The sequence below is a fragment of the Peromyscus californicus genome, unplaced genomic scaffold (genome assembly GCF_007827085.1).
Source record: "Peromyscus californicus insignis strain IS unplaced genomic scaffold, ASM782708v3 Scaffold_3__1_contigs__length_106647218, whole genome shotgun sequence".
Taxonomy (NCBI): domain Eukaryota; kingdom Metazoa; phylum Chordata; class Mammalia; order Rodentia; family Cricetidae; genus Peromyscus; species Peromyscus californicus.
The window spans coordinates 55,664,732-55,691,453 of NW_026294551.1; the positions used below are offsets into that span (position 1 = coordinate 55,664,732).

The window sequence follows — 26,722 nt, forward strand, 5'->3', positions numbered from 1 at the left end:
ACTGATTCTGTCATTATAGTGAAGGATTTGCATTAAATATTTTTGACAGTATTTAAAGACATTTTTTAAATCTTTACTCTGATTGTATGCATGTAATTACTATTTTAATTTATTCATACTCCATCTTTCATGAAGGAGATCAATAATCTCATTAACAGAGGCCAGCTGACGGGCCAAGCAAGGCTCCTTGTGCATGCCATGGCATGCCTTTAGGCTTCACCCTCTTCCCACAGGCATGGGTGGCACTTATGGGGCTTGGCCTGCTACCCTCTATCATGTTTAACCTCAGTGACTATGCACTTTGACATAAACTTAAGCAAAATGTTTCTCTCTCTTTTTCTCTTCTTCATGTGTACACGAAAACCAACTGGCATGGAGAAGGGGAACAAAGAGACTTACGAGTTCTTGGCAGATAAATTTTTTATCTCCAAAAGTCATGAGTACAAAACAGAGTGACAAAGATCTTCACATTTTGCTCATCTCTTGGTCACTTTCCTGCATTTGGATGAATTACTCTTCGCTTATAATTTTGGTGTGAACCTCCCGGCTCTTCACCCGCAGTTTGTTGACCTGGGACTCGGCGATGTCAGCCCGCTCCTCGGCTTCCTCCAGCTCGTGCTGGATCTTGCGGAACTTGGCCAGGTTGACATTGGATTGTTCCTCCTGTGAACGGGAATGCATTTATGAGGGAAAAAATGTTTCCATTTCTAGGCTCTTGTGTCAGTGTGTCTTGAGTGTCTTTTTGCTTAAAACCAATACACTCCAGCAAATTTTCAAAGAAGTCTAGAGAAGTGTGTGAATTTTTTTCTTCTATTAACTCCCCTTATGCTTTTTGAACTCATCGATAAACACAGGTAACGCTGTCTCTGAACTTTTGGAAAAGCTGAAGCTACTGTAACTTTGCCACATTCCAGGCTTTGTTGCCATTGCTGTTAAGGCTCTTGAGGATGGACCAGACTCCAACAAGCAATCTCTATAACACCAAACTGAATATAAATTATTGCCACTTGTCTTAAATTATCTCTCACTTAATAAAGTTCAGATATTAAACATGTTTATTATTCTCTAAAATAGTCTGAGTGGTCTCTGATTATGCCTGTAGGTACAGCAATGAATTTGGAAAGGCCAGTTTTAATTTAGTCTCCAGTAATCATTCTTTTTTAAAACATCTCATTAAGAACTCTCGCAAAATGTGACATTCAGCTTAAGAACATTTATGGAGCTTAGAATCACTTTAAATAGGGTAGCTCAGAAAAGTCCTTGCATCTCCCTCTCACAGAAGAAGAAAGTAAGAGCTGGAGTGAAGAAAAGCTAAGTGGCTTCCCAGGGTGTGGGTGCGAGGTGCACATGTGGGCATATCTGCTCTCTCGTCTTCCTTTGCTGCCCCCTCCCCTTTCTCTTCCTCTCAGAGCTAAGAGGTCAGGGGGTAAACAAAAGCCACCAGTGGACAGAGGACCTCATGTGCAACGTGTGAATACACACATCCACAGAGAAGCTAGTGACACTTGACTCCTTCAGATGACATAGTGCTGCTGTCACCTACTGGTTGAAACATTCCTGAGCTTTCTGGCCTCCATTACTATGAGACTTCGGCTGCTTATTGGATCTCTCCACTGTGTATATGACAATGCCTTGCGTTTAATGTAACTAAAGTAGAATTCCTGTTTGCTTCTCACCCTGATCATCTGGTCCCCTTAGGTTTCCATTTCATTAACACTTACATCACCTACCTGGCTGCTCACACCACAACTTGATGGATTGATTACTCCTGCTTTGCTTCCTTTTACCTCCAAGGGCAGCCTACTGGCAAATCCTACTCTATCTCCAGGACCAGTTCTGAATCTCATAAATTCTTTCTGTTTAATTCCTGCCGGAATGCAAGTCACAGACTCACCTGGAAACTTTCCCAACATGTCTTCCTACATTTACTTGGGTTATCCAGCAATCTTTTCTCTACGTTGTAGCAAGGACACCCTTTTGAAAACATAAAGCAGGCCACACCTGGCCTGGATGGGAACACCACCCCTTCCTTCTGTGGCCTGACTGTACTTATTTTAAGATGAAGGCTTCTTACCAGGGCCCAGAAGACCTTGTGACCTGCCTTCTGCCTGGTTCTCTAGCCCCAGGTGCACTGTTCTCCTCCTCCATTTTTTTTTTTGTTTTTGTTTCTTGAACCAGACTCCTTACATTGCTCCTCCTCCTCTCTAGAGTACTATGGGGACTATATTTTGATTGGTTGAGTCTGATGCTTACAACTGGACACAGGGCCTCAGAGATGCCAAGTCCACCTTCTACCCCCAGCTGTACCCCCATCCTCATTCTCCCTAGGACATTTTTCTCTGGCTTATGAAGTGCCAGTTGCATCACGTTCTTAGACCCTTGCTAGGTCATTTCCCTTTGATTCTTCCTTGTCTTATCTTTTCATTTCAGTCCTGTAACTACTTTGGCCTCCTGTTGTCTGTGAGCCGGAGTCCACCCAGGCACGTCAGGGGTTCGGAACTCACCGCTTCTTCCGCCTGTCTCTTGTAGGCTTTCACCTTTGATTGTAGTTTGTCCACAAGGTCCTGGAGCCTAAGAACATTCTTGCGGTCTTCCTCAGTCTGAAAGAGTTTAACGTGTCAGTTTCTCGAAAGTTTCCCCTTGCTTTCTGTATATATGGTTCTTAATGTCTTGAAGACAGGGGTAGGAACCCAGAGAGGTCCTGCCCTTTCCTTACTTGGTAAGTGAGTTCCTTCACTCTCCTCTCGTGCTTGCGCAGACCCTTGATGGCTTCAACATTGCGTTTCTGTTCATTTTCAACTTCTCCTTCAAGTTCACGGACCTTCACAAAAAGGTGGATTTAAAAAAAATTATTTTTAGATTTGTTATTTTATTTTGTGTATGAATATTTGCCTGTATGTGTGTCTGTACACCACAGAGGTCAGAAGTGGGCATCAGGTGACCTGGAATTAAAGTTACAGACAGTTGTGAGTACTAGGAACTGAGCCTGGTCCCTATGCATGAGCACCAGGTGTTCTTGACCACTGAGCCATCTTTCCAGCCCCCAAAGGCAGATTTTAAAAAATATTTCCTATCGTCTAACCAGTCAATGAGTTTCCACTTCTCCAAGTGGCCCGTGGTTTGATTTGTAGTTCTTGATGTCTTAGTCAAAGTGTCCCAGACTGAACTGTCAGGCAACAGGGATTATCTGCCCTTCACCTCAGGATGCCCTACAATGTCTAGCACTCTTAGGTATTGAAAGTCACATGCTGGAATAGAAAGAGAAGAATGCATGTTGACCAGGAAACTCACCCTGGCCTCCAGTTTCTGGATCTGCTTCTTGCCACCCTTCAGCGCCAGCTGCTCAGCCTCGTCTAGGCGGTGCTGCAGGTCCTTCACCGTTTGCTCTAGGTTCTTCTTCATCCGCTCTAGGTGGGCGCTGGTGTCCTGCTCCTTCTTCAGCTCCTCTGCCATCATGGCAGCCTGGTGAGTGATAAGACAGAGTTGGATAAGGGCTGGCAAGGCCTGGCAGAATTCAGACTTGCCATCTCCATCTTGCCCTCTGCTCACATCAGTGATGGCTTTCTTGGCCTTCTCTTCTGCATTGCGGGCTTCCTGGACGATGTCCTCCATCTCTCCCTGGATTTGGGAAATGTCTGTCTCCAGCTTCTTCTTGGTGTTGATGAGGCTGGTGTTCTGTTTAAAATACCAAACACATAAATACTAAATGTTGAAGGACAAAGTTAGAATACCAGATGTCCAAATGAACTTGTAAACTAATTATTGACTAGCATCCCTCAGAGTTTCCATACATTAACTGAGTTAATAGCGTATTTTTAAAAGACAGTCAATTCTGCATGTCATAGATCAGATAAATGTTACCCCTTCCCAGTTAAACATGTTAAACCTAGTTCTTCATAAGAATATTATGGAAAATTTCCAAATATGATAAGATATGAGCAAGAATTTCCCCTTCATACTTGAATACCCACCTGGGTGTGCAGGAGCTGCACGCGTTCACTGGCATCCAGCAGCTCCTGCTCTGCAATCTTCCTGCTCCTCTCTGTCTGCTCCAGTGTGGCCCGCAGCTCCTCAATCTCAGCCTGCAGCAGGTTGGCTCTGCGCTCAACCATGGCCAGCTGTTCCTTCAGGTCCTCCTGGCCTCGGAGAGCATCATCCAGGTGCAGCTGGGTGTCCTGTGCAATAAACAATCAATGAGACACCATGTCCTCGGGCTGAGTCACCCCACTCATCTGGGGCCATCTCTTGGTGCCACCTACCTTGAGGATGCCCTGTGTGTTCCTGTAGTTTCTCAGGGCCTCAGCAGCCATGCGGTTGGAGTGGTTCAGCTGGATTTCCATCTCATTGAGGTCTCCCTCCATCTTCTTCTTGATCCTGATGGCGTCATTCCTGCTCCTGATCTCTGCATCCAGCGTGCTCTGCATGGACTCCACAACTCTAATGTGGTTTCTCTTGAGCTGGTCGATCTCCTCGTCCTTCTCGGCAATCTTCCTGTCAATCTCAGACTTGACTTGGTTCAGCTCCAACTGGATGCGCAGGATCTTTCCCTCTTCATGTTCCAGAGATGCCTTAAGGACAGCAAGAGGTGACATCAGCAGGAGAATGAAAGTGTGTAATGTCCTAGCAAAGTTAAACTAACCTTCCTCACTAGGTCCTGTCTGTGTACTACCATCATAACCCTTGTATGCATTTTTACTCTGTTGTGATGGAAATATCCGACATGTGTAATTGTTGTTTTTATAGTCTTCTATCTCCCCAGACCAATGATTCCCCTTAAGAGAGGACCCTCCTCTTACTCATCTTTGTTTTCTGTTTCTACCACAGTTCTTAATATGTACTTATGGTGCTTGTATTCATATTCATTCTTTATCTTCATTCTCAGTGGAGAAAACAAAGAATAATTTTTATTTCTTGATTCACCAATCCTTGCACCCTATAGAGCCTAATTCCTCTTGTAATTCTTGTAAAATGTACAATAGAATGTCTACCTCTGCTTCCTCTAAAGCAGCCTGGAGCTCGGATTTTTCCTGTTCAATTTGCTTCTTTATTTTTTCCAGTTCATGGATACGTTTCCCTCCTTCTGCGATCTGTTCCGTGAGATCAGAAATCTCCTCTGTTAGGGAAAAAATATAGGAATGTATATAGAGATGGAAAGCATTCTTTCAAATCTCTTGTTAAAGAAAATGTGAGATGCACTCACGTTGCAAATTCTTATTTTCCCGTTTCAAGGTTTCAAGATGGTCTAAGGATTCCTCATAAGCATTCTTAATCTTAAACAGCTCTGTGCTGAGAGAGCGGGCCTCCTTTTGAGAGGCTTCAAGCTCAGCGTGGGTTTCCTCATACTTCTGTTTCCATTCTGCCAGGATCTGAATAGCAAGGGATGAGAAAAAAAATGCAGCAGATAAAGTTTGATGGGGTAGAAGGCAGAAGCCATGCATTCTAGAAACTCTGAGTTTGATCTGAGTGATCCTGGATTGAAAAATAATTATGAAAGAGAAGAACTAATAAAGCTCGCTTGGGTCATCCCCGCTCACACAGTCCCTGCCAACGGACAAGGGCAGCCGAGCTGAAGACAATGATTAAGTGGTTTGGAAAGCTGATCACATTAAAGCCTGGAGAAGGAAGATCTGGAAGCAGACCTTGTCAAAGTTTCTCTGCTTCTTGTCCAGGGCAGCGCAGGCCGCGTTGGTCCTCTCTACGTCAATCATGAGGTCCTCCACCTCATTCTGCAGCCGCTGCTTCGTCTTCTCCAGGGAAGCACACTTGGCATTCACGGCTTCTACATGCTCCTCAGCATCCTGCAGACGCTGAGCCAGCTTCTTCCTGAGAAGTGAATATGGATAATAGATGGGAACAGTTATCAGTAGAACTATTTCAAAACGGTTACAAGTGAGTGTTTCCAAGGCCAGACTTCCTGAATCAGCAAAGCTTGTTTTGTCCAGTGCATTCCCTGGGAACTTACTGTGGTTCTCCTGACACCAGCTGCTAAGAGTAGCCAAATCTCATCATCACCACACTTTATGGAGTCTGAGCCAAAACTTCACACATCTTTTGTAGAACTTAGAATCTACCTTGAATTACTGTCAGTTATGTCTGTGTCTCCACTGAGTTTTCATGCTCAGAGGGTAGAGTTTGTATCTTGCTAGTCTTTGTGTTCTCATAGGCCGGTGCACATGTTAAGTACTCCACTGTAGACTGTATTGAATTCAAATGAAACACTCTTGATTTGGTCTGAATAATTGTATCTCTTCTTTTTTGCCAGCTTTTTGTTAATCCATCAATTAGAGATCTCTCCCAGAGTCAATATAAATATAGCTGTGAGAGTTTATTTCAAAAATCACCTTTAAGCATCTTCCAAAACATTAATTTCATCAGTATATAGGTTGTGCATTATTCAGAGAATGGATGCCTAGCAGCATCTTAAACTGGCTGTTGAGTAAGGTTCTTTCTTACCTAGGTTCTTTCTCACAAAAATTCATCCTTGAACTTTTGAATTGCGTTGACTATTTATTCCTTTACAAAGCAGTGTGCTTCCTCCCTTACCGCAGCATCTCTGTCTGTACCCCACATTTGTTCTTTTTTTTTAATTTATTTTAATTTATTTTGCAATACAATTCAGTTCTACATATCAGCCACGGATTCCCTTGTTCTCCCCCCCTCCCGTCCCCCTCACCTTCCCCCCAACCCCCCTCCCCATTCCCATCTCCTCCAGGGCAAAGCCTTCCCCACAGACTGAGGTCAACCTGGTAGACTCAGTCCAGGTAGGTCTAGTCCCCTCCTCCCAGGCCGAGCCAAACAATCCTGCATAGGCCCCAGGTTTCAAACAGCCAACTCATGCAATGAGCACAAGATCTGGTCCCACTGCCTGGATGCCTCCCAAACAGATCAAGCCAATCAACTGTCTCACCCATTCGGAGGGCCTGATCCAGTGGGGACCCCTCAGTCATTGGTTCATAGTTCATGTGTTTCCATTCATTTGGCTATTTGTCCCACATTTGTTCTTAACCACATAGTTCTATTTCCTCCTACATTGTACTTTTGTATGTAAAAAGAAAGAGCTCCTATCAATCCAGATTATTTTTCTCTTTGCACCCTTACCCTTAGGCCAATTATTCCATTAGTGGCTGAGAGAGAGGAGAAGCACACAAGAGTATATAATTAACTGAGTAAGTTATTACAATTCTATCTGCACCTGTGTAGACAGAATGAGGTCAAAAGTTCCCCCTTTGAAAAAATTACTGTTCAGCTTCCTCTTGCCTTGCACCTTTTCTCCTTCTGCCATTCTTTCCATGGACTACCTAGATATTTGTACTTCCTGTTTAGATTGATGTTCATAGATATATATTGCCACTTTAACCAAGTCAGGCACATACTTGGCCTCCTCCAGCTCCTCTGTGCGTTGGATGGCATCTGTCTCATATTTTGTCCTCCACTGGGCCACCTCACTGTTGGCCTTGGACATGGCCCTCTGCAGCTCAGCCTTGGCTTCCTGCTCCTCTTCATACTGTTCCCTCAGTAGGTCACAGTCATGGCGGGAAGACTGAAGAGCATGAGCCAGGGCACTCTTGGCCTGAAAAGTAAGAATTTAGTAACATAATTCTATATGTTCAAACTGGTATTTATTCTCTAAGTTTTTAGGGGTCACTGCAAACACACAAACACACAAACACACACAGAGACATACACACACACAGAGTAAAAGTACACATAAAAACACAAACAACTCCAAGAACAATGATAACCATAACAACAAGAATCCTTCTGGCTCACCTTTATTTCCTCTTCAAGCTGCCTCTTTAACTCCTCAATCTGTTGTGTGAACGCCTGTTTGCCCCTGGAGAGCTGGGACACTAGTGAGTCCTTTTCATCTAGCTGGCGTGAATATTCACCTGAAAAGACCAAGGTCCAAAAAACTCAGCCTGACTTTAGACATGAAAACTCTAAAATAAAAACTGGAGCAGAGAAAGGATGCTGAGCTCTAAAACGAGGTGAGAGGTGTAGGTTTTATTAAACTTCCAACATCCACTTCACAACTGATGAGCAAATAAATCTGTTGAGTGAGACTAGGGGGATCTTTGAGCCAAATTTCCTGTGTATGATAATCAACCAAGGAGGTTTGGAGAGATATTTAAGATGATCTGATCACAGTTGAAAGAGATGAAGAAACACCTGGGGAAAAACGTACAGTGAATGGACATGGCACCCAGATGCTTTCTGGCCAAGGGGATTCTGTGTTACAAAGTCACCTGAAGCAATGACTTTGTGTGTGGGGGCAGGGTTGAGGGAGGATGAGGAATGAGAATCTTCAAATAATTGACCCTGTAAGCAGAACTGATGCTCAGGAGAAGCTCTGGGAAGCATGTTCATGTTTGGAAACAATCAAGCATTTTCTGTCCCTGGAACAAGTTGGTTCTGAAAAATAAACAGTTGCTAAACCGAATGGCAAAGAAAGCTTTTCAGTGCCCCATGTGAAAATTAGTAACTTGCAAGTCTTACCTGTTTTGAAATTTATTAGGAAGCATTCACTCTTTAAGATCATGCTGCTGGTAGGACTAAAAACCTGTGCTGAAGAGGGGAAGTTGTGGGGAACATCCTAACCTGAGAATAGCTTCTGTTTTATACTGGATGTCCTGTTCACCTTAATAACAATAATACAGTCTTTGAGTGTCACAAGACCGAGCAACATTGGAATGGTGTTGCAAGAGTGGTTCCCGGACACTGTCACCTGCCTGTTACTTTGATAGCCCATGTGATCCATGAACCAGCTTTCCATCATGTTAGCTCTTATTGAGGGAGATAAAACTTCAGTAGAAAGTTGGGGAAGTCAGTAAGAGGTGTTCATGCAGAGGCTTCCCAATCTGGCTGGTCAAGAACATAACTTCACTTATGCTCCTGACTGTTTCCTTGCTGAACTGCGCTCATCCCTAGCAATTTGTATTTGGACAAAGTTCTCCATCATTTCCATGATGTGTCATCTTCAAATGGGGATAACATTATGCAGACTAATGAGAAAAATGAATGCCAGTTAGCTTGTGACAGTACTTTTGAAAAGTGAAGAGTTACTATGGAGATACACTTTGTATTTGATTAATTCTGTTTGTTTTATTTTGAGGTCAGGTCTTGATATGTAGCCTAGGGCTGGCCTGGAGCTCACAGTGTATGTCAGGTTGACCTTAAACTTAGCATCCTTCTACTTCAATTCCCTGGGGCTACAACTCTGGATATGTGCCTAAATGCCCAACCCATATTTGATAACTTTTTGGTTATAGCCAAACCTGCTGTAGGATGTCCAGAAGCAAGAGCAACTCTATCAACCAATCTACCTACCTACCTACTGAACTACCTATCTTCTGTAAAAGAGCAACCTTATGCCATTGCCAATAATGAGATACCTCCAAGGAAAGTAACATATGAGCTCGAGTAATTCAGTACAGTTTTCAGCAAATTGGCAATCTAAGGCATGTTTGGGGTTCCAGAGAAACAGCCTACCTGACTCGGTCTGCAGACGTCCTCTCTGGGCTGTCAGCTCATTGATCAGCCGCTGCTGTTCCTCCTCCTTGGTTTTCAGCTCACTCACTTGATCCTCCAGTGTGCGGCACATCTTTTCAAGGTTTCCCTGCATTCAAAGAATTGAGGGAAACATTCAAGCAAGTCTTTGTACCAAAGAGAACTTTGAGTGATCTAGACGTCGCAGTTGGTTTGAGAATAAACTGACTTTACAGAGTAATAATAGTGAGCCTCAGAGGTCATGGGAAGGATAACAAGACACATGGTCTGAGCACACTACTTCTACATTGTTCTGTGCATCCAATGCCTTCTCTAGATTTCCTTAGCTGTGGTGTAAGATAATGATGCCTGATTGAGCTCATCACATGTTTGTGAGAAACAAATTTTGTTTGAGCCTAAAGGAAAAAGGAAAAGTCCCATGATTGACATGAAGCATTTTAGAACCTCAAAATGTATAGCTGGATAATATTTTTTTGTTTTCTGAAAGAGCTCAGACTTCACTTTATTATTTGGACATGGCTATTCTCCCTTAAGGTGAGCACGCCAGGCTTACGACCCATTTCTCTAGTCCCAACTTGTGATTCCCCTCCTTCTGTCGGTTCCTAATGACTTGTCCAGGTTCACACCTGTCTTACAGAAATCTCCTGGACTTTTAGATCATGTTTGTACCTTGGATTTGGAAATAACTTCCATGTTACTGGCGAGGTCATCGATTTCCATCTTCATCTCGCTCTTCTCCTTCTCCAGCTTCTGCTTGACACGCTGCAGGTTATCAATCTGCTCCCCAAGCTCAGCCACGCTGTCCGCATGCTTCTTCCTCAGGGTGGCTGCTGTGGCTTCATGCTGCAGGGTGGCCTCCTCCAGGTCCCTGCGCATCTTCTGGAACTCAGCCTCTCTCTTCTTGTTCATCTCGATCTGGGCTGAAGTGGCCCCACCGGCTTCTTCCAGCCTCTCACTGATCTCCTCCAGTTCCCGGGAGAGATCAGAGCGCTGCTTCTCTGCTTTGGCTCTGGAGGCCCTCTCTGCCTCGATTTCCTCCTCCAGCTCCTCAATGCGGGCCTGGGGGTGGTGGAAAGTACAGACTCAGCTTCTTGGGTCAGTCATTTTTTTTTTCCTGATGAGTTAGACTGATGGAAGCCTTTTACTTACTTGCAACTCCTTGATTTTCTTCTGCAGCTGCATGCCAAGGGCCTGCTCATCTTCAATCTTGCTTTGCAGATTGCTCATTTCAAACTCTTTCCTATAGGGAAAGCCCTGGTGTCCATCACAGAGCCATTAATAGTCCCTTCCCTCAAGACATTTATCCTCATTACTTACTTTTTAAGCTTTTCATCAAGCTGCTGTTTGTCATTTTCTACATCCATTGTGGACTCTTGGGCCAATTTGAGGTCTCCCTCCAGCTTCCTCTTTGCCCTTTCAAGATCCATCCGGATTTTCTTTTCTTGTTCCAGAGAGCCTTCAAGCTAAAAGTTAACAATTCGTGAATGTAGTCCCTAGAATAGTGTGGCGTTTGCCCCAGGTTAAACTTGGTGACATTAATTCATAGTGTATCAGATGGTCTCTGGCAGTTTTATGAAATAGGAAGATCTTCCTCATCAGTACTGTCTTTGGACTGTGCTTAGACTAAAGAGTCAGTGTTTAAAATGTGAAATGTGTAACATGTACCAGGATTACGAGTGAAACATCATGGTTTCTATATCTCCCACTGAATCAACCCACTGTGAGCAGTATTTCCCACACATGATGGGCAGCACAGGGATGTTTCCACACCATGACTTTGGCTAATGTGTCCTGTTCGCACACATTTCCAAAAGTTTTCTGTTAGATATCAGGTCAACATGTCCAGCCAGCTTATCGCCCACACACATAACCCGTGTTCCCTCCTCCCTCTGTGCATGAGGCCTTGTGACATGTTGCTGTGCTTCCTACTTAGATATGTTCCTTCTCCGTTGTGTTCCTGAAGCCACCAGTGTCTCTAGTTCAGCTAAAGACTGTTCTGTTCATAGACGTCTTGGTGAACAAACCCTCATTGCTTTGAATTCTTTTCGCTCATAAGATAATCAATAAAGGCAAGTGGCTGTGAATAACAGATGATATGAAGCAATTATGCTCTACAGTTCTTGTGTGGGGGAAGGGCTTTGTTAATGCTCAGTGCATCATGAGGAGACAAGCTCATGTTTGCCTAATTATAAAAAAATTGTAAAAGGTTTCTATGGTATTAGACTCACATCATCCACTTGCTGTTCAAGCTTGATTTTGGCTTTGGTCAGGGTGTTGACTTTGTCCTCCTCTGCCTGCAGGTCATCCAGGGTCTGCTGGTGGGCCTCTTGGAGGGCCTTCTTCTCCTTGGTCAGCTTGGCGATGGTTTCGTCCAGGCCTGCCATCTCCTCTGTGAGGTTTTTCACCTTAAGAAGCAAACATGCTTTGCATTACATGTTATGTTTTAATAGATTGGCTCTTACGTTTTACTTCATAATTTAAAAGGGTCATAACTTTCCATGCATATATCTCATACCTTGTTCTCTGTGGCATGCTTCTCCTTCTCAACCTTGGCCAGTGTGAGCTCAAGGTCGTCGATGTCTTTCTTCAGCTCTGAGCACTCATCCTCCAGCTTCCTCTTCTTGGCGGTCAGCTCAGCGTTGATCTCCTCCTCATCCTCAGCTCTCTCTGTCACCTCCTTGATTTTGGCCTCCAGCTGGATTTTGGTTTTGATCAACTGGTCACATCTTTCTTCTGCATCAGCCAAGCTGTCTGCTTCCTGTGGAGAGATAATAGACATTTTTAAATTTTAGTTCCCTGGACCTTTTAGATTATATTAATATTTTGAAAGCAAGCAAGCAAATTACGTTTGAAGGCATCAGGTTTCTTCTAAATAGCTTTCTACCTCTGAGAAAAATAGACAGAGCACTGACTATGCACTTGAATATTAACAAAGAAATGTAAGACATGGTTTCTGGCCCTTGTGAAACTATGATACCATTGTTTTGCTATAACATACATTTAATGCATCAGCATATAATTTCAAATTGGCTTTCTTAGTTTAATGTTTATTTTTATAAACATTTATAAAGGTTTAATATACAAAAGAAGACATTAAAATAAAGAACCAAATATCAAGATCTTGTTAAGAGGACAGTAAACATCAAAAAAATGACTTAAAAGGAAAGAATGTCCTCCAAAGACAATGTAGCTTATATTTTTAAAAATGGATGGAAGAACCAAGGAGAATGGGTCATAGGGACTGGAGGTACTTGGAGAAGTATAAAGTATTAACCTTGTTTCTCATAAGAAAAAATAGGATTTGGAATATAAACTCTGAGACATGAAATAGTTATTAAGTGGGGAGTAGATGGAATACTGCTAATATAAACACATATATTCATATATAATATATATATGTGTGTGTAGTATAGTTGGATCAAGCTTAGGAACCCTCTTCAATAATCTCTTTATTCTTGGTGGTGTGATGAACTTCTCCTCATCTTGGAAAACCTCAGTTTATACAAACTACAGTAATGATATAAGCCAACCTTGATGTTTGCAATTCATTTTGTTATGTATTCAGAATACATAGACCCCATGGGACTGGTTGCTTCCCCTTCTGAATTCAGAAAACTCAAAAGTAAACTTTTCATGCTTCTGTGCTTGATTATGACAGTAGTTTGGGGAAGACAAAAACAGATCAGATGGTAACACCTGGTCACACATTATTTTTCAAATCTCTGGATATTTATTGGATCACCAGAGTGAGAGTATCAACCCAACATCTCATACTGTGCATAATAATGGACACTACCTATAGAAAGCCTTGCCATGTCCCAATTCTTTCAGGTAGTCTAAAATTTCTAAAAGAAAATTGAGTAGAAAATTTTTAGAGGACTGTAGGTTGAAAATTTGGAATATTACTTTGGGGTTGATATATTACTATTACAAGGTCTTCTTCCTATTCACTACTAATATTGTTCTTTTAGCATTTGTCAATAGGTAGAATTGTGGGAAAGCAAGTATTCCCCCTATTTCCCATCCTCAGTGTGCCAGGAAAAGTAATTAAAAGAAAGGGTAAATGTTTTGTTGTTCCTCTGGGCAACTGAGAATCCTACTGCACTGATTTCCAGCAATGTTGTATGGAATGTTACAGAACACTCAAACGAGTTGTCAATTTAAAAGTTTGGTAGCCAGTCACTTCATTTTGTGGCATTCTTGGTCATCATTGAGCAGAGATTTTAGCATCAGAGTGAGCTTTGAGACTCACAGACTGAACTTGGAGCTGCAGATCATTTTTCTCTTGCATCAGAGCTACCATCTTTTCTTCCAGTTCTTTCCTTTTGGCCTCAGCCTTTGCAAGGTTTTCTTTAGCTTTTTCAAATTCTTCCTTCATGTTGGCCATCTCCTTCTCTGTCTCTGCACTCTTTAGCAGGGGCTTGATCTTGAAATACAGCTTCATCCAAGGCCAGTGCTTGACATTCATGAAGGCACGGACATTGTACTGGATGCAGAAGATAGACTCTCTGTGGAAGGAACAGAAATGTTCTAAGTCAGATTCTAATGGAAACCACAATGAAACAGACTAGAACAATGAACTTAATATGTTGTTCTTATTCACACCTTCTCTCTACCATCTTCTGGTACTCCACTCTTGCTAAGTACCCTCTGCACATGGCCTGGGTTCGGGTAATCAGCTGGGCCAACTTGTCATCTCTCATCTCCTCTAGGAGCCCCAGAAGACCAGCTTTGAAGAACACCTGTTTGCGGACAATGTTGAAGATCAGAAACTTCATACAAAGTTCAAATGGCAGGAAGACATGAGGCTGAATTTTGAGAGGATTACCTTGGTGTGACCAAACTTATACTGAGTGTGGTCAATGTCGATGGAGCCAAGGAGCTTCTCAGAAGCCTTCTTGCTATCGATGAATTGTCCCTCGGGGATGGCACTTGCGTTTAGCACCTTGTATCTGTTTAAACCAACCAAATAAATGACATAGCTGTTGTCTCCCTACCATAGGAATCTCCCTACCATAGAAACACCAAAGCTGTTGGGTAGTCTAACAAAAAAAAAAAAAAAGAAACCATATTACCCTTTATCTATTCTTTGTATAGTCAAAGAACACACCACAGTGTGTCCCCAAGTCACTTGAATGTATTATTTTCCTCTTTGTTAAAAGGAAAAAGCAATAGCAAAAACCTAAAAGTAATCCACAGTGAAAAATATCCAACCTCTGCTTGAAGTCTGCATAGAGGATCCTGCTTGGGAACCCCTTCCGGCAGATGCGGATGCCTTCCAGCACCCCGTTACACCTCAGCTGGTGCAGGACCAGTTCATGCTCCATGGCACCTGGAAAAAATACACATGTGTTTCACGGTCAAGGCTCTAAAGCAAACACACTGGGACATGTCTGGGTAGATACCGGAAGTGTCTTACCAGGAGTCTTAGTTTCATTAGGGATGATGCAGCGTACAAAGTGGGGGTGGGTGCTCCTCAGATTGGTCATTAGCTTATTCAGATTCTCCTATGGAGTCATAGAATATCTTGTTTAATGTGTACTGTTTCAAACACTCATATTTACAGACATAACGGCCATGGGCCACCACTCTGGTTCAGTTCTGTTGAACAGTATCAAGGTTTGGATTTTCCAGAGTCACATCTGGAATTTCTAAGTTCTTGACATGCCCTCCTGGTTTCTGTTTTGTACACCAGGAGCATGTTTCCCTGTCAGCTGCTGAGGTGGCTGCTCACTGCTGATGAATTTCTTGGCATGTGTTATGTATTTATCATGGCACTGCAAACATACAAAGGTGCCCCATCCATACACGAACCACATATTGAGATCCTTGGTCTGGATTTGCTCCTAATCCAATGTTGCCTCCAGACCTCCCATTTCTTACTTTCCTTTCACAAGCTCTTTTCTTATCCTACCACACAGCTGTGTCATCCTACTAGCTCCATAGAAAGTGTCCGTTTCATGCCTCCTTCTTGGAACTGCCAAAAACTAACAGTCATATTACTGAATATCAAAAGCTTGCCACCTTTCAGAGAGAGTCTTTCAGAATAACAAGAACTTCCATTCTTCAAGATGTAATTAAGGGCTGAGATTGCCAAGAAAAAAGTAAATTTTCCTTGAAGACTTTTTTAAAAAAAATCACATCTGGTTTCTTATATTCCCTTCCTCTGACTCACACTCCAATTCCGTCCACCGCTCACCTGTCCTCCACTTTCAAATCTACTCATTGGAGGCCTCCGCTAGTATACACTTAGGAATCTAAATCACTTGGAAGCTCTCCGAAGTTCTAGAAAACTCATGATATATGCAGTCCTCTCCTGTTGGAGATTTTTAAATGCCAAATGACCTCACTGCCGACTTCCCAAATGGAGTGTTTCCATCTGAAGCTTCTGTAACTCACTCCTGACCCTTATCTTATTTAATGAGGCATTTCTTCAAAGCTATTCTGACCTTCCCTAAAAATCAGGTTTACCACTGTCAGCTGACCCACCCCACCCCATCCCACCTACATCACATCCAGTTCCAGAGCTTTTTGAGACACTATCCACTGCCCCACCCCACCCCCCATACACATCCGCGTGAACTCTAACATCCTAAACCTATTTAGGGAGAAAATGAAATTTGTACCCTGAAGAGAGCAGACACGGTCTGGAAAGAAGAACCCTTCTTCTTAGCGGCTTTCTTTCCACCACCGCCACCAGACTCTGAGGGAGCAAGGAAAGCGCAGAGAGTCAGAAGCCAGGCTTCTCCACTTAGAATTTCCACATTACATACAAATCGCTGATTGACAATCACCTGCTTCAGCAGCTGCTGCTGCCCCAGAGAAGAGGTAAGCCAGAGTTTTCATTGAAGACTTCTGGTACAGCCCCACCACCGTCTCATTCAGGGGGTCCTTGTTCTTGTCCAGCCAGCCGGCGATGTTGTAGTCCACGGTCCCCGCGTAGTGCACCAGCGAGAAGTGGGCCTCGGCCTTGCCTTTGGCGGGCTTGGGCTTCTGGAAGTTGTTGGACTTTCCAAGATGCTGTTCATAGAGCTTGTTCTTGAAGGAGGTGTCTGTTGCCTTGGGGAACATGCACTCCTCTTCCAGGATGGAGAAGATACCCATTGGCTAGAAGGATAAATACAGAAACAAATGCCACATGAAATCTGTCTGCTCACAGAAGTGACAGATGACGTGAAGGGCTAGATTCAGACTTCAGTTCCACGGAGCTAATGAAAACTCATTTGTTTGGTCAGAGGTTACTGACTTAACGAGACTCTTAGCTATGACAAAGAAAGACAGATAGGCTTTTCTGGACTTTGTGTCTACCCAAAAAGTCTTGGAGCAGTACTTCTCAAAGTGTGGCTTCCTAACTGGTGGCACTAGAATCCCTTCCTAACAATGCAGACTCCATGGCTTATTCAGCATTTGCTGTAAAGTACTCACGGGGGTGAGAGCAGGGGACACTGTGTTCAGTGCTTGGTGTGACTTTGACACAGCTGGAGTTTGGACGTCTCTGTCTACAGCATTAGAAATTTGTATTTCAGAGGTCAATAGGAGTGAATCTAAGGATGTCAGAGAAGTAAGTAAAACTATTCTAATAAGTGCTAAATTTTTTACATGGAAATAGCTTTCAGCGTTAAGGCTTTGGTTGTAAACTCTGGGTAGACATAGAATTCTGGACTCTTTAGAACACATTCTGTCTCGAATGTGGGGAACAAGAAGAATGAAGGAGTTGGAAGATGGGGGATGGGTGCTGTGAAACACTGTCATCTGGATGTGACGTAGCTGACCATGGAACTCATGAACTCAGTAGCTGTGGTTACTTGTCCAACACCTGCAGGAGATGGGGACTGTTAACCTTTCACCTTGGATGGGAGGTCTCATAGGCCCCGCCCTTCCCTGAGGAGCTACAAGCAGTCAGTGGCAGCTGGGAAGAAGGGGGTCTCTTCTTCCGTGGTGTCGCCACTGGTAAGCTGCCCATGGTGTGGTAAGCCATCCATCCCCTCCTCCCATGCTCATGCATGCTCATGGAAACTCAGTGGATCTAAAAAATATTTTAAAAATTAAAAAAAAAAAGGAGAAAGACTTGTTGAGGAGAAGGAGTCCAGAGTTGGTGTGTGTTTGGGGGAGGGGCAAACGATGGTAATGTGGGACGGGAATAACCAAAATATGTTATATACAACATATATTATATATGTGTCTGCAAAACTGTCAGAGAACGAACATTTTTTTAAAAGAAAAAATTCTGTATCATGTTACCAGCATACTTCCCTCATTTTGTGTATAGGTAGCAATCTTCTGCCATCACACACACCAAGGTTTTTTTTTTTTTTTTTTTTTTTTTTGTTTTTGTTTTTGTTTTTCGAGACAGGGTTTCTCTGTGTAGCTTTGCGCCTTTCCTGGATCTCGCTCTGTAGACCAGGCTGGCCTCGAACTCACAAAGATCCACCTGCCTCTGCCTCCCGAGTGCTGGGATTAAAGGCGTGCGCCACCACCGCCCGGCACACCAAGGTTTTTATTGGCTTTTGTTTACACACCATACAACTGTGATCTGAAAAGGGTATACTAACCTTCTCGATGAGCTCGATGCAGGCGGCCAGGTCCATCCCAAAGTCGATGAACTCCCACTCAATGCCTTCCTTCTTGTACTCCTCCTGCTCCAGCACGAACATGTGGTGGTTGAAAAACTGTTGCAGTTTCTCGTTGGTGAAGTTGATGCACAGCTGCTCCAGGCTGTTGAACTAAATAAGTGGAGAAGCAAATTAGCCTCCGATTTCTAATGAAGGCATCTCTGGCCTCTCCTCAGCTGGGAAGGCTAACTGATCTCTTAGGATGGAGGGGTTGGGTTTTGTGGGTTTTTTTTGTCCCATTTGTAGTAAACCCCTTCATTAAAATTTCATCTAGTTATCAATATGCTCATAGAAAAAGATTTTCAAATATGAGTTCAGCATGAGACCAGTTAGAAATACGACTGGTAGGTGGAGAGTCAGTCACTTTGACTGACCGGATTGTATAGCATTCTCTCTTAGGCAGACATATTTGAGTTTACTCAGTTGCTGTCTCCATCCACTGGACCCGGTCCTTGCAGACGTCACCTTAGTGACAACCTCCCCTATTAAGCAGACAGGAATCTCAGTGTCTGTGTCTGTTTGCCATCATCTTTCCCAGTACCATTTGATGCTATTGTTGGCTAATCATCTTCTCTATCATTTACTGATTGCTGATTGTGAATTGGGGATTATACTAAGGGCTCTAAGTGCAGCAATCTCATAATTGACAAAAAGATCTGCAAGAGGGTGTTACATAGATCGGTAGGTCCTCCTTGAAATGGTGCAATGGCACATGCCATTCCAACTATCCCACAGAGAGGAAATGACAGATCCGGAGTTTAACTCCAGAGTCCACACCCTTTCCCACGTTTCCAGTCCTCTCGCATGAATCGATTTATAATGTGGTTATTTTTCATAGCATTCCCTGGATGACTACAGGAACAAGACTCGCAAATGTTTCTGCTACTACGAAGTTTCTACCAACTCACATCAAAGATCTCAAAGCCAGCGATGTCCAAGACCCCGATGAAGTACTGCCTGGGCTGCTTGGTGTCCAGCTGCTGGTTGATGCGGGTGACCATCCACAGGAACATCTTCTCATAGACAGCTTTGGCCAGGGCGCCCACAGAGTTGTACACCTTCAGAGACAGGGTAGTTCTTGTTGGCATCGTTAATGATGTCAAGGAGGTCTTGGGTGTGTGTGCTTCACAGAGGGCATGCATTTACCTGCTGCACCGTCTGGCCTTTGGTGACGTACTCATTGCCGACCTTGACCCTAGGGTAACACAAGGCTTTGAGCAGGTCAGCAGAGTTCAGATTCTGGAGATAGGCAGCCTTGTCAGCAACTGCAGAAACATAATTCAGGGTCCCAATATTACCTTCTCTAGGCCCCATAATCCTCAGAGGCAGAGTGTTGAGTAGATTGCTTTGTACGTTCTGTGTGGGGATAAACTTGTGTGTGCCCACTAGTAGCTCAGTTACAGAGGAGACAGGAGTTTGGATTATATTTTCTCTGTAAACCCACGTAGAGAGTTCAGTTTGGTTTTGACTGAGTTTGGTACCTTCTGTGCCATCTGGCTCAGCCTGCTCCTCTCGCTGCTTCTGCTTGAACTTCATGTTCCCATAATGCATCACGGCTCCCGTGAGCTTATAGATGGAGACTCTTTCATCAGAAGTGAAGCCCAGAATATCAATGGCACTCTATGAGGAGCCAAGAGAGGATAAATGTAAGGGCGGAAGACACTACTTACTTGGCAGAATTCATAGTTTACCCTAACTAGGCTATTGCTGTCGTGCTCATACATAATGTGTGACTTACATCTGTGGCCATCAACTCTTCTTGGTCATCAATGCTTGGCACTGTGATCTCCCCCTGACTGACAAAGGCGTAGTCATATGGGTTGGTGGTGATCAGGAGCATTTCTGGGTACATAGGATTCAGGGTATATGTTTAGTATTAGAAAATGTTAATGAAAGCACTAACTTCTATTTATGAATTTAAGGTTATTACCAATTAGATCTGGCTTCTTGTTAGACATGATCTGATAAAAAATGTGGTAGCTTCTTTCAGCTTTTAGCTGGAAGGTGACTCTAGACTTCTCCAGAAGATCTGTAATGGAGAGTCAACATTATCTGAGAGGGGGCTCATCAAGTGTCTTAGAGTTGTTTTAGAATATGAAGTCATCAGCTAAGTCTTCTGACCCCTGGAGATCATAGCTCAATGATCATGAGGTACCACACACTACATCTCTACAGACACTGAGTTCCCTCTGACCACCTCTAGAGTGAAGATAAAATGTACTTGCCTAAAGGAACGCTCGCTTCTCCTAGAGAAGAACCTTGACATTTAGAATATAATCTAGTCCTGAAACTGCTGCTTCCAAGAGTCTCCTGGCATTCTAATAGACAGGCTACTAAGGGAAATAGTTACCAAGGCTCAGAAATGGAAGAATCACACACTTTGAACCCATAGGCAACTCAAATACCTGTGTTACCTTGCTCTTTGAGTATTTTGAAAGTGTAATGAGCCAGGATATTTCAAACAAGTCCAAAAATGCCTGGCAGTTTCTACAGAATCATTAGCTCATGCCTGGGTGGGTAAAAGCACACTGTGGGCTTTGCCTAAGGCTGGCACTCACTGCAAGCCTGCTTGGCAGCAGAGGTGTTTTCTGGGCTCCATGCTAAGCAGGCGCTGCAGAGTGTTCCTCCAAACCCTCATTTGTTATTCTTGGATTCCAGTTAGAAGGTCCAGTTACTCACATGTTTCAATATCAGCAGAAGCCAGTTTCCCTGTGGTACCAAAGTGGATCCTGATGAATTTACCCTTGGAAGGGAAAAAGATGATGTTAGCATCAAAGGCCGAAGCACCCAGAGAGGAGTGAATGCAGTGTTTCCGCTATGGTTCCAACTGAAGTCAGAGAAGACTAGGAGACTCACAAAGCGAGAGGAGTTGTCGTTCCTCACGGTCTTGGCATTCCCAAAGGCCTCCAGCAGGGGGTTGGCACTGATGATTTGATCTTCCAGGGTCCCCTGTAAGGGAAAGATCAGTCCTCACATCTCAGGCTCAGGACTTTCTTGCCTGAGAGCCCCAACAGAGCCTAGACTTCGTGACAGTCAGACTTACCTGCATTTTGCCAGAAGGCGCCTCCTCCTTTTTCTTCTCCCCAGTGACTGCGATTGTCGCAAAGTACTGGATGACACGCTTCGTGTTCACAGTCTTCCCGGCACCGGATTCTCCACTGTCCAATCAAGACCAGTATGTGGAAAATTAAGCTTTGTGGCCGATGAAACTATTTCTGCCAACAGTATTTACTCTCTTGTGTGTCTGTCTTTACATTTCTTTCATAGTTGTCTAGGTTAGGTCTTTTCATCCTACAAATAACTCATATTGTTTCCTTTAGTTTGCACTGACAAGTAGGTAAATTCATTTATTAAGTCATTCATGTGGTATGGGTGCTTAAAATGTTCCAGGTTCTTTTTCAAGGTGCTGAGACTTGTTCTTGAGGAATCCACCAAGCAGCCACTCAACAGCTGTGTAGTGAATGGAAGGATGAGCAAGAAACACAAAGTGATGTGTGTATTCCGTGGCTGCCTTAGACTAGAGGTAAGGCTCCAGTTAGATCTCACAGGGGTTAGAAGTCCCCTAGGCAGACCTCCTCTAACATGGCTGGGGCTAACCCCAGATTACCTTCATTAGGCTGTGTGCTATCCTCTGCACTGGACTGAGCTCTGGCCAAGCTCCAGGAGGGAATTTTGCATTCCCTACTTCTGGGAATGCCATGTGACACTCTCAAGGCTATCCTGACCAGCAAAATATATTACAGCATTGTTGTTTTACACCCGGACTCAATCTACTTTCTACAGTGAGTCCAAACCAGTTCCTAGCTCCTCACTGATTGTATCATTTCTTTCAGTACTAACTAATTTCCTCTTTGAGTTTCTCATTTTCCCAGTGAGAGTAAAACACCAGTAAGTTTCAGAAGAGAAATACATACGTGATCAAAATAGACTGATTCTCCCGATCTAGAAGAAAAGCAGTGTATAGTCAGCACATGTATTAGTCACGTAGATTTTTTTCTTGAGTCTCTGTGTCATATTTTTCATGGAAGTTTTTTTTCTTTGTTTTTATTGTATTATTGTAAAGTTATAGATGGGATTTATTCTCTGATCTTTTGAGTCAAGAAGGAAAGCCATAAAATGCTGTCATAACTACATCACCACAGGAAGGGTACCCTCTTGGTTTCATATAGAGGATAGTACACTCCAAAGTCAGACACACACCTTCACCCCAGTCTCTGTAAATCTCAGTGGCACACTTCCCACTGATAACTAGCTGTTACTAGAAATGCATTATGTGCTCTGGCTTTACAAGTTAGAATGGCGATGCTCAAGCCAAGGTTAGGATTTCATTTTTAAATGGGTGGATTCACCTCACCAAGACAGAATTTCTTGTCCTGTGGACCCAGACTACAACCTTATGATTAGCCTTCCTCGAATTATTAAAGGGTGATCATGAAGACATCGCAAAGGGCTTCTGAAAGTGAAATCCTTTGTGGGGTGAAAACTTCTAGTTATAAAATGTCTAGGGACCCCAAAGACCATCTTTACTAAGCAAAAGCCACTGTCAAGAACGCGTTCTGAGGACTTAAAACATCACAGTACTTCCAAAAGTAGCCAGTACAAGTGACATTAAACTGAGGCAGTGTGGGAGTGGATGGCATGATTTGCACTCCTGTCCAAGCCGGGTCCCTCGGGTACCTTCTTCTCATTATTCAAACACACAGAGGGAAGCACACTCTTCCTGAGCAAGGAGACTATAAGACACTGAGCCGCATGAAGAAGTTGCAAGCTCTGCTGAGGTAGTGGAGGGAGAGTCAGAAGCAACAGAGTTCAGCCCCTGACCTGATCATGTCTGCCTTTCTCTACATTTTTTTTTCCGAGACAGGGTTTCCCTGTGTAGCTTTGCACCTTTCCTGGAACTCACTTGGTAGCCCAGGCTGGCCTCGAACTCACAGAGATCCGCCTGGCTCTGCCTCCCGAGTGCTGGGATTAAAGGCAGGCGCCACCACCGCCCGGCACCACCTTCTACTTTTGAGAACACCGTGTTTCGTGGATAACTAGAATGTCATGAACAATTGACTCTTTCTAAAGGTCTTTTGGACTCTCTAACATTGTTGGAGTATAGGTGATAAAAATAGTTCATATGAAAACTCACTCACCCGTCAGCATGAACTGGTAGGCGTTGTCAGAGATGGAGAAGATGTGGGGCGGGGCCTCCTGTCGCTTTTTGCCTCGGTAGGCCGCCACTACCTCTGCATTGTACACTGGCAGCCACTTGTAGGGGTTGACAGTGACGCAGAACAGGCCCGAGTAAGTCTGCATCAAGGGGGAGCGCATAATTATTGGATGGGACATTTATTATCTACTATTTAAGAAAAAAAAAAAGACAACTTAATTACTCTGTTGAGCGAAAGGGCACAAGAGAGAACTCACGTAGATCATCCAGGCTGCGTAACGCTCTTTGAGGTTGTACAGCACTGCGGGTTCGTGCAGGTGGGTCATCATGGCCATGTCCTCGATCTTGTCGTACTTGGGAGGGTTCATGGGAAAGACTTGATCATCTTTTACTGTTACAGTCTGTCCATAAACAAGAGATTTTAGGTTAGGAACTAAGTGTCAGTCAAACTAGCCCAGTGGTGTAGTGTCACCAGGTCCAGATGTTTTACTTACAGCTCCACCTTCGGTCTTGGCTGTCACCTTCCCCCCTTCCCTGCTCTGCACCGTGGCTTTCACAAAAGACTCCTTAGCATCCACCACAAACACGGATGACTTGGCATCAAAAGGCTTGTTCTGAGCCTCAATCCGCTCCTTTTCAGACTTTCGGAGGTAAGGAGCAGCCTCCCCAAAAACGGCCATCTCGGCATCGGAACTCATGGCTGCGGGCTATGGGTGGCAGCCCAGTGAGAGAGCTGGCCTGGAAGAGGAAAAAATGGTAGAAATTTAAAAACCGGGCTATTAGAATCACATGCATTTTTTTTTTCATTCCCTGACAGTTGGGTGAATGCACTGCACCACGTCTAACCACCTCCCTGGCTGCGGTGTGGTTGAAATGTCAGACTGTCTGTTCCATGCCAGTGCTGACAAGTACTTAATCATGCATTTGGATGTAGCTGTTTGTGGCTCGCCTACTGTGAGAGATGTCAAGGCTGCTTCCTGAGCCTTGTTTGTTATGTATATTAACCTTTAGAAGCTGCCTACCATCGGCTCATACAGAACCCAAAGTGAAGAAGATGCTAAAATGTTCTCTGGCTCTTTGGACTTTTTTTTTTTTTCTTTCCCATTGGAATTTCAGCACCTTGCAGCAGGGAGTCCTCCTCTTTCTGGCATCCTTCACACCTCTGAGAACACATGCTGGATGCTGAGAAGGACTCAGAGCTGGCTGCCTTGGTAATAGAACAATCCGGATATGTGGCTAAAGTTTTAGGAACTCCCTTGTATGTGGAGAGCTTTGGTTTTTATTTCCCTTAGAGACTCAGCAATTACAAAGATTATACACTAGAAGAGAAAGCAGAAAGGTGAAGAACTTGGTTTGGCCTTGTTTTGTTAAAAACGACATCCTTTTGCAGGCCTTTTATCCTATCCCTGTATTTTGGCAAACTTCATTATGTTTTCTTCCTCTTTTACTCATATTCTTTTAAATGTTTTCCCTTTAAAATCCACTTCTTGCCATTCATGAACCCTGCCAATAGGCTTCATACATTATCTGTATTGTAATTTTAAATGATACCTCTCCTGGGAAAGCTCCGTTGTGTAAACTTTTCCACATTTCTCCCTTCAAACTGCAATAACTGGTATCAAAATTAAAGTGCTTTGTCTTGCTGAAACCATTTTCTCAATATTTAAATTTTTACTTGACTGATTATGAGGCAATCTGCAGATTTACACTTTGGTAAGGCAAGGGTTGATACATTCTGTCTATCTAGACATCATCTCACAGTTCTTATTAATTAGTGCTAAAAGCTGTAGCATAAGATGCTTATGTTTTTTTCCTTTTAAATGAGTAAACTGTGTTACATTGCATGCTGTAATCACTTGAAAGACAAACTACAAAAGTAGATATAGAAAAACCTCATGCACAAAGCTCCCAAGACTCTGAGAAAGGCTCTCATACACTGCAAAGGATCTGGGTTAGTGAGATCTAGTTTCCTAAGTCCCCTTGGAGTTTTCCAAGAGAAGCATGGTCAGCCATGACATTGAAATGCTTTTCATTTTTCAACCCCAGCAGACACTTTCCAAATGCTAAAGAAGATTTCTTGCACTCAGAATGAAGAAGAAAAGAAAAAAGAAAAGAATTCCTTACCTTTAGTGATGTAACCTCAACGGTGGGTCAGAACTGTAATTAAAAAAAAAAAAATGCCTTCTCATTAAATGCTAGTGACTCCCAATCAGAGCACAGTTCTTATCTGAAGAAACCAGCAAAGGACTGGGAAGACCACAACATCTAATTACAATTGCTACAGAGTAAGTTGGTGCTTCCAGTGGGAAGGCCTGCCAGGGGCAGTGGGAGCCAGGATGTGTGGCATGCACACTAGCAGCCAGGCATCCCTTCCCGTCCACACAGAGCCCTGTCCTCACACACTCTTACCTTGAAGCTTTATGAGGAAAGACAAGTCATTCTCATTCCAAGGGTACTTTTATAGGATCAAATATGGAAAACACGTAACCTCCTCCTCTTTCTTAAAACATATTTGGCAAAACGTGTTTTTGGCAATGAAGGTCTCCAAGCCTAATTCCCCTCATATTAAAGATGTTTGGATATAATTAGAAATATTCCCTCTCACATTGGGTTAAGTATATGAACCAATCTCCTATAAATAATTTGAGTTGTTGGTGATAGGAAAACGATCCGTCCTTGGAATAATGTAAGGTGTTGTTTTAAAGACTGCTGAGTTCTGGAATCCCTGGACTTTGTTGCCTGGAGCTCTTGTGTTTCACTGAGTGCCCTGTGTGAAGGCTCTTCAGCTGCCTGCACAATTGCAATATTATACCACGGAGGAAACTCTCTGCTTCTTCCCGAGTGTCGCTAAAACAGGGCTGTCTCCTCCCAAGAAGACAGGACTTTTTTTTTGCAATTCATTGTCCTTTTTGAAGGATGCTTCAAAGCTTAATTTTAAAATCCTGTTGATGAAGAACAGCCAAAGATAGACAGCTGCTTTTGTTTCCTGCAATCTGTCACCTCTGACTCACTGTCAAATCATCCCCTTCCCACTTCAGACCTATCCCCAAACCGCTGCCTAGTCACACACACACATTCTCTCATTAAGAAAAAAAAAAAAATCAAGTTGCCTGTGAAACCCTGTTTCCTCTATGAAATGGATATGAGGAAATATTAAAAACTGGGTACTTATTGTTTATAAATGCCAGCGAGTTTGACTTCTCCAGCAGCCCCTTGGTATATATTTAATTTTTCACTTACAAACAACCCCTGAACATTGTTTCCTATTTTAACGTTTGTTCGCTTTGCCATCTGAATAGCCTTGACGTCACATGACTGCGACTGAGCCCCCAGGCTCTTGTTTGGCACCCAACTGTATTCCACTGATGAGGTAAAACAAGTTGCCACGTGAAAGTAGATCTCTATCTAGAGATGCAGGTTGTGATGATCATATGATTTTATTACTGCA

At 43.4% G+C, this 26,722-nt stretch overlaps 1 protein-coding gene across 1 annotated transcript; it reads right to left on the reverse strand.

Moving 5' to 3' along the window:
• Positions 1-344: 344 nt before the first annotated feature.
• On the reverse strand, positions 345-26,009 carry LOC128121912 (myosin-1). Its single transcript, XM_052756990.1, has 40 exons — positions 25,684-26,009; positions 25,399-25,431; positions 23,769-24,012; positions 23,532-23,675; positions 23,258-23,414; positions 22,034-22,061; positions 21,163-21,277; positions 20,976-21,068; positions 20,799-20,862; positions 20,050-20,148; positions 19,858-19,961; positions 19,601-19,739; positions 19,266-19,384; positions 19,028-19,177; positions 18,060-18,230; positions 16,302-16,614; positions 16,134-16,210; positions 14,927-15,014; positions 14,722-14,839; positions 14,336-14,459; positions 14,113-14,249; positions 13,760-14,015; positions 12,023-12,265; positions 11,736-11,912; positions 10,825-10,970; positions 10,657-10,747; positions 10,177-10,566; positions 9,490-9,616; positions 7,771-7,889; positions 7,374-7,570; positions 5,640-5,823; positions 5,201-5,366; positions 4,989-5,113; positions 4,260-4,568; positions 3,972-4,175; positions 3,550-3,675; positions 3,292-3,462; positions 2,717-2,821; positions 2,505-2,600; positions 345-663 (listed from the first exon to the last, which is right to left on the reverse strand). The coding sequence occupies exons 3-40, from the start codon at positions 23,970-23,972 to the stop codon at positions 511-513; spliced, it is 5,829 nt and encodes a 1,942-aa protein (XP_052612950.1). The 5' UTR covers positions 23,973-24,012; positions 25,399-25,431; positions 25,684-26,009; the 3' UTR covers positions 345-510.
• Positions 26,010-26,722: the final 713 nt, after the last annotated feature.